This window comes from Pinus tabuliformis, chromosome 8 (assembly GCF_031772625.1).
Source record: "Pinus tabuliformis cultivar Carrire ecotype Pingquan chromosome 8, CPIR1, whole genome shotgun sequence".
Lineage (NCBI taxonomy): Eukaryota > Viridiplantae > Streptophyta > Pinopsida > Pinales > Pinaceae > Pinus > Pinus tabuliformis.
Genome location: NC_142294.1, coordinates 512519765 through 512528260, shown reverse-complemented (window position 1 = coordinate 512528260; position 8496 = coordinate 512519765). Strand labels below are relative to the sequence as shown.

The following is an 8496-nucleotide window of genomic DNA, read 5'->3' as shown; positions in this document are numbered from 1 at the left end:
ATTAGCAAGCTCTGTTGCTAGATTTACCAAACATTCATCAACAAGCTCTGTTGTTGGATTCACCAAACCCTCATCAGCAAGCTCTGTTGCTAGAATCACCAAATTTGTTGTTCACATTGGGGTTCTTGAGCATCTATGTGCTCCTTGTCTCTTTCTTTTATGAATTCTTCACATACATCATCCACTTGTGGCTCTGCATAGTGGGTTTCAACAATCCATTCATCTGGATGTAGATCTGGTGCTATAGATCCACCTTCATCTTCAACTTCAATACTCCACCTTCAACCAAAACATATCTCAAGAGTATCCAAGGCCTCCTTGGTTGTCTTGGCTTCTAAAATCAGGGGTAGAATGTTGTCATTGTGCATTTCAATGCAAAGGCATCCTTTTGCCTCCTCACTTTTAGATCTAAAAAGATCTCAAACATCTCATGTAGTCGCTTTGACTTTCTCAACCTCTTGGCTTTTCCGATTTGTTGAACGTTCACTTGACTACAACTCAACAAACAAAATAAAATGTAAATGATCTCGAATCTAACTGCAATAAAAAATATCTTTGCTTCCACAAACAAACGAATCTAAAAATTTTCCTAAAAACCACACTTTCACAAAAACTTTTACAAAAGAATCACAATATTCCAAACGAACTCAAAAATCCAACATTGAATCGTTCCCTTCTTTTTTTGTAATTCACCTTCTTGTTTTAAAGAATACCTCTTATATAACCTTTATGCAATAAGGCCTCCTTTGAAATGAATTTAATAAGTGATTTTAAAATGACTCAAGCCCTTTTACAAAACAATAACAATGCAGTCAAAAATTACATGAGCCTTTTAAACCCATGCGCATTTGTTTATAATATATTATGATGCCATATTCCATTTAAGACATTAAAAAAAAACTGATGCATATGATTTCTGGTCATGTAGCTTTACTCTTTCCAGTGAATCGCACTCCCAATCCGCTTAATGCCTCGTGGACCTTTTTTCTTTAAATATCACACGCTGACACTCTGTGGGATGAGCAGAGCCTGCATGCTTACTCTTCTGTAGATATTGAAGGGTGGCGTTAATGATATAACGCGCTTTCTCCTCTGACTGCTCAGCGTTAGTGGAGTTATTAACGCATTGATTTTAAGAGAAAGCGTTAATCTTTTTAAAAATAAAAAATAAAATTAATCTTAGTGGAGTTATTAACGCATTGATTTTAACGTATAAAAAGTGTTAATCTTTAAAAAACAAATAAAAATTAATCTGTTTCACCTTTGCCTAGCTGTAACTGGCTTTTTTGTTTTCTTGTTGTTTCTTTATAGATTTTTTCAAACTTTTGCTGCTCTCTCAAAGACGCTTACGCTAAACTTCTGCTGCTCTCTCAAAGAGGCTTACGCTTTCTCTTCACTCACTTCTGCTGCTCTCTCAAGAGGCTTACGCTCTCTTTTCACTCAGTTTTGCTGCTCTCTCAAGAGGCAAACACTTTCTTTTCACTCACATTGCTGCTCTCTCTCAAGGAGTCTTATGCAAACTCATCTCTCTCTATTTCTCTCAAGGAGTCTTATACAGGCTGCTCCAATACCATGACAAAAATTGAAGAGACACAAAATATGGAGCAGAGGACTTGCGTTGCTTTTTCTTCTCAGTGTTACAAATCACTTAATTACATTGGAAACATTAATCATAAATTATAAAATATGAGAATCAAAATTGCTTTATTAATCAAATGTAATTACATATATATAAGAAGTGTTGTCTCAAGATAGGTACGCTATCTTGGACACATAATCTATTGGTTGAGGGAATATCACAACCACATACCAATGTAGGAAATAGATCCTAACTATTAGGAATAGACTCCTTTACTTAGTAAAAATCACAACTGAGACAAGTAGGAATTAGATATTCCAACACTCTCCCTTAATGAGTACTTGTCTCTAGATCAGTTTGCAAAGCTTATATCTGGTCCAATTTAGTAATCACCCATTGTACCTTGTTCATGCAATTGTAGGTGTCCATATAAAGGAACAACCATCTACCGAAATGCATGGGTTCCCAACCGCTGCAACCACCAGTCTACTAGGAAGTCCTTCAGATACATGGTTCATCCAACCTCTTAATGAACTTTCTTTGACTTGGTTCATTACACTATGAGATTTTTTCCTTCTCTCAATTCCCCCACTAATCGAAGACTCAATTCTCCAATTACATATCAAGCAAAGATATGAGTACACCTGCCACCGTCATACCTACGCAGTGGTTGATTCCACAACTTGATGTCACAAGGGAACAAAAGGGTATGCATGCCTCTCTAGGTCTTACAATCATATGCCCTTTTAATATACTCAAAGCTTAAGAAGATACTAGGTACATAATGCATTTTAGGGATCACAACTGATCAGAGAAAAATAAATAAATAAATAAAATAAAATAAAATTATGAAATGTAGATTTGCTATGATTATAACGTGTGACTCAAACTTTATCACAATCATGAGTCTATTCTACAAACTCAAACAAACTACTCAAGAAAATTTGGTTGTCCATCATCCTTTAGTCGCTACCTGCTCCTGAAACTCATCTTTTGATCACATCTTGGGCATCTATGTATTTGTCAATTAAATATTGGAACTCCATGCTTAATCTGTCATTTGTTAAAGTTGCGAATTCTAACAAAATAACCTTACCTAAATTGAACTAGCTAGCCTCAATAAAATGCAATGATTTAATTCATGATTCCAGTAACAAAATAAAATAAAATAAAATTTGTACTCTCATATTAACATATTGTCATAGCTCCAATAGGCTGGCCATACCTATTAAGCTAAATTCGAAGATTGTCTTCTTCCCATAGATGGAGACCTAATTCAAACTTACTAGAAGAGAGCGCAGCTTGAGTATGTTTACCACGCTCTCAGGGAAGAATTTGACACAGTTCCCAATAAGATCCCACGTTCCCCAAAAATATCACTCCTGTACTCGTCCTCCAGAATGGTTGCAAATGTTAATAGGCTTGCCCTGCCCATACAGGCGCCTCAAAGATGGCCCCATGCCATTCGGACACACGGCTATCACACTCATGTTCTTCGGGAAATCATCCCCACGGGACTGCAAATGCCCTGGTAAAAAATCCATGATAAAGACCGAGAATATTGTTTGCTTTCACGGCAGAAAATATTTTTTGTGTAATTGTCTGCCTGTGCAGCATCGGATATGAGGAGTAGTACACGGTCACTGCTAGATACAGTCTCTATAATTTCACCAAGAGTTCCATTTTCTTCTGAAAATCCTACTGCACGTGCCTCAGCAAAGGATTTGGAGCCTTTACTCAAGCCAATCTTCACTGCAATGTCTGATTTTGCTTCTACCAAAGAATCCCTCAAATTCTGAGCTATGAATTCGACAAAGGCACGGGTTGAATTTTTTTCTACAAGGTTAAATTCATAGAGAAATTGAATAGCCTCAATTTGCTTTCCACTTTTACTCAATTTTTCCACTACATCTGGTATCTTGTGACTGATATAAAGGGCATGACAGAGCTCAAAAACCTCCGTGTGACGGAAAATGCGCAAGACTAGCTCACAAAAGTCATCATCCTTAAATTCCTTAGAAATTCCGTAAGAAACCAAGAGTTTCAGGAACGCGCGTGCCTCGACAACAGTGATCTCGGATCCAGCATCAAGATTGAGTTTAGATCTCCATGCAGCAGCAATTTTCTGAGCATCATTTTTCACCTCCGACACCTTGTCCACAGTCAAAACAGAACGAAGGGAGTCCAACAGCAAATTACAGGCATTTCTCTGCCCCAAAAGGTACGTATATGATTTCTGGGCATTACCGTCCACATAAACACACCCCAGGGCTCGTAGAACCAGCTTGGCCGGGTCCACCCGATATCTCAGCGCCGCGGGGACTTCGTGTCTGCTAATGCCAGCGCGGGAATTGGCCAATAAATTGATGAGGCCCTCATCGTCCATTTCCTCGCATAGAGATATCAGCTTCAGTGGTGGCTTCACGTCGTCATTTAATGCAGGCGACGTCTTAGTAGGATTTCCAGTGGTCTTTTCTTCAGTGGATTTTTTGTCAGTGGTCTCATTAGGCTAGCCAGTGCTACTTTTTTGCAGCACAATTTTTCTCCAAACAGATGTCAAACAGATCTCCAAAATCACACTATCTTGACTCTTTACGCAGCACAGTCGATTCTTCTGTTTCATAAACCCGCAATGTGACCTCTATTTACACAGTACAGTGTTAAATATCGCAGCACCATAGTCGATGGACAAATATAAACAAATACATATACTCGTTATTTCCTCGGCCCAGTAGAGGCCAATCCCAGGAGGGGAGGCCCTCATGGCTCTGATACCATGATAAAATATGAAATTCAGATTGTTTTATTAATCAAATGTAATTACATATATACAAGAAGTGTCGTTTCAAGATAGGTACGCTAATTTGGACACATAATCTGTTGATTGAGGGAATATCTCAACCACACACCAATGTAGGAAATAGACCCTAACTACTAAGAACAGACTCCTTTACTTAGTAAGAATCACAACGGAGACAAGTAGGAATTAGATATTCCAACATTAAATGACTAGAGTCAAACTCGGATGGTTTTGACACCTAACAGATGGTTGGAATTAGATTCTCTAACAACTCACTTAGAGGGCGGTTTTGACACCTAACACATGATTGGAATTAGATTGTCTAACAACTCTATCTTAAAATTCATTATAAAATTACAAAAGCCAATCCCTTTAATGCAGTGTTACAGGCCTGGCCACAATGTCCTAACGGACTCCCCTCTCCAGGCTTTTGTAGCTAGAGAATTGTACTGAAAATGTCTACTTGCGTGGGGAACAAGATAGAGAAAAAATTACGGATATAAGTCGTGAGTAGGCTGACATGAATATTTAAAAAATGTATCAAGCCGTTTCTGAACTGTTACCATTCTCATTACAAATCGTGGGCGGCCGTAAGCACAGTCGAAGAATTCTTCCGCTCCATCATTACGACATACATATAAAGAACAATATCCTGAAACTTCGTCCACCAGTAGGCTTTGATATTTCTTTTTTATTTGTAGTCCATGTATTTTCACATGACGCAACGTATAAACAAACATTTAACCCCACGGTTTCATATGCAAGCCATGAGGCAACATTCAAATATAAATGTGTTGCAATATTACTACTTTCTTCAACTGGATTGTTTAAGCAATGTTAGGAATTTCTTTGAAGTGTTTCCACTATAGTTTATAATTCATTTGACAAAATCCTTTATTATTTTTAAAATAATATTTTATCGTTAAAAAACATGTAAGTGTATGTATTAATTTATTCTAAAATGTATGTAGTAATATCAAAATAGTTTTTATTTAAAAATAACAATCTATTCTCCACTTGTTACTAAGGAGACATGACATAGACTTAGTGGGATTATCACTAAAATTAATTCATTCACCCACAAACTAGGTTTGGAACTTCGATGGCACTTTTTAGTATAAACATCCGCCCTTTAATCTAGATAGACGAACTCTATTTTCTAAAAACTTACTTGCCCTATTGAAATTATTATCAATATTTTTAGAATGTGGATGCCCCTAAAGATTGGATCCAATATTTTTATACTTTATTTGTTATTATTCTAACTTGTTTGGTTCAAGATGATTTCTCCCATCTTTAATAATTTATTATAATTTTATAAAACTACTAAAATTAAGTACGTATTTAATATAGATAATGAATTGATTTAGGTGGCTATAAAGTAGTTAAAATAAATGTTGGGTCAAAAGGTATTTTATAATGGGCATTTTTGTTTTTACGGTAGATTTTGTGACTATTTCGAAATTTAAGGAATATGACTATTTTGTTAGATTTCACTCATATAAGTAATATTCAGAGATATATTCAAAATTTCGAAATAATTTCTACACAAATTAACTTTAAAGCAATATTTAAATTTTCTTCAAGTGCATTTCAACTCAACTCCATAATTATTTTAATTGACAAAATATTTTGTTATTTCTAAATTATCATCTTTATGTATGAGTTTGCATCAATTTATTTTAATATATTAATAATTTTTTTATCAATATTACTATAATTATAATTTATAATGTAATAATTTATTTTTTGAAAACTTACTTTCCTTATTGAAATTATTATTAGAATCAGGCATACACTATTCTTATATTTTAACTATCATTGTGACTTCTTTGATTTGGGATAATTTGTATATAATTTTAATAATTATATTGCAATCTTCATTACACAAAAGATTAAAAATCTATTTAACATATTTATTAAGTAATCTTCCCTTTATTAAATAAATGTTCCCTACAAAATTTTTTGAATAAGGTCAAAAGACACTCTATAGCTCCTTATAAAAGAGAATACAAATTTACCTTAAAAATATGAATAACATCCTCGATGGTGGGTAACACATGAGCTCAAAAAGTATGCTAAAGGAAGGGCTTTTTGAATCCAAACCTCTGTAACCATGCATTATACAGAAAGGATGGTGAGGAGGATATCGATATTTTAATGGAAAATATATAAAGAAACTTGTATCATGGATCGTGAGGGTTCTTAGAAAGAGACACCTTGATTTTGTAGGAATTTAAAGTAACTAGTTTTATCGTAAGCAAAACCCTGAATTACATTTGGATTGGGATATTATGTTCATACCATGTACATGGAGGGGAAATGGGGCACACTTCTTTGTATCACCCAAGCTCCAATTTGCATATATGACCATGTAAGAAACTCATGAAGTCAAGTGGTATGGCTATTTTGTAATCTCAATGCTTGATTCCTTAACTTTTGTATGCACGTGATGAACTATGGAAGAGAGTGATGTTATGGGATTGTATAGTTGAATATCTCTCAATGCTTGACTAGTTATTCTGTGGTCATTTTAACAATATGGAGTCAATAATAATATTATCCTTAACCGTATCTACATGTATGCTAGGGTGTTACCTTAACCTTATCTACATGTATGCTAGGGTCTTACCTTAAAGTACAACATAGGAATTAGCGAATTGATGTATGAGCTCATTTTACATGGGCTTTCAATTAGTAAACTAATGTATATATCCATTTTATTTGAATATGGATCATTGGGTAATTAGTAAGTGGTTATTTAATGTAAATTATCATTTTAATTAAATAAGTCTCATTGGATGGTTAATACTTATTATGATAGGAAGACAAGTGATTAGAGTTTTAGTAGTGACAAACAATTTATAGTAGACAAGTTTTGTTATTATGTTGTAGTTTTGATCAATTGGGAGTTGTTCTTTGAAAAAGACGATGAAAATTTCTCTCTCTCCTAATTATGAATACAAGAGTTGATATTTCATAAGTTCTATATAACTCTTTCTGCTATTTTAAAAATTTTATAGTTTATATTCCTTCAAATATTTCACTATTTTTCTCTTTTTTCTTATTAAGTACATATTAAATGGTAACAAAACTCTTTCTTAGGCCAACAAATGCCCAAATTTCATATTTTTTTAATTTTGAATGTTAGAGATGCACTGCATCATCTTCAAACACAATTATTTGTCATCTAGGAAGTAAAACACTATGAATTGTCTTTAAACATAGGATATCCTCCTTGGTTAACATCATTGAATATTTGATCAAATACAATTGTTGAAAACCTTAAACATATTAAAGAGATATAATAATAATAATAATAATGTCCACAGGGACTTGGATAGATAGTGATTGGGTTCTCTGTTAATGAACTCCTTATGTGAAGTGACATGTTCAATTCCACGCTCTGACCAAGGTGATATATTGGACATGTTGAAGATGTAGTCTTACAAGGTTACAATAATAATAATAATTCCCTTCGTACCTCTTTTTTCTTAGAGCCTTGCAAACCTTATCCTTTTTATGGAAAATAATATTAATATAACAATAATAACAGAAATTTGTGAATTTTCACCCATAATAATACTCATGCACGAGTAATACTCGATAGGGAGTGAAAGAAGAAAATTTTGGTCAATCTAAGACAAATCAAAATATACCTTATATGACATCACTTGAATTAGTGTACACTTTTGGATACAAATCAAAATATTCTTTGTGATATCACTTGAATTGGTGTAGATCTTTGCTGATGATTTTCATGGGCATGACTCTATAATTATGGGATATTTATCTCAAAAAATTACTTATATGACATTTGATTACAATAGTATAATTTTCTAGTAACTATTTTTGGTAAACCAAATGGCCCAATAAATCCACCAAAAATATAACAAAAACATAACCCGAGAGAATATAATCGCCCATATGGAGAGCCATGCTTTTTATATCAAAACCAATGTTTCGAAAATTGACTAGCTAATCACATAAGTTGTTAAGATTGACTATTTATAAAGAAATATTTATCTAAACACAATGATTTTTTATTTAGGAAGTAAAAAAACAAATGAGTTTTCTTTAAACATAGCTTATTCTACTTGGGTACTATTGTCAAATA

General features: G+C 33.8%; 1 protein-coding gene across 1 annotated transcript; it reads right to left on the bottom strand.

The window, feature by feature from the left end:
• Nucleotides 1-2955: 2955 nt before the first annotated feature.
• On the bottom strand, nucleotides 2956-3965 carry LOC149236359 (FRIGIDA-like protein 3). The gene is made up of 2 exons (XM_089368867.1): nucleotides 3186-3965; nucleotides 2956-3096 (listed from the first exon to the last, which is right to left on the bottom strand). Exons 1-2 carry the CDS (start codon nucleotides 3963-3965, stop codon nucleotides 2956-2958), a joined length of 921 nt encoding a protein of 306 aa, XP_089224993.1.
• Between the last annotated feature and the right edge of the window lie 4531 nt (nucleotides 3966-8496).

Bases quoted from the DNA above. Each gene is read 5' to 3' on its own strand.
- LOC149236359 (XM_089368867.1), bottom strand. From the start codon at position 3,965: ATGGACGATGAGGGCCTCATCAATTTATTGGCCAATTCCCGCGCTGGC. The intron at 3,097-3,185 runs GCAGACAATTAC...GGGCATTTGCAG, and splicing joins TCATATCCGATGCTGCACAG to TCCCGTGGGGATGATTTCCC.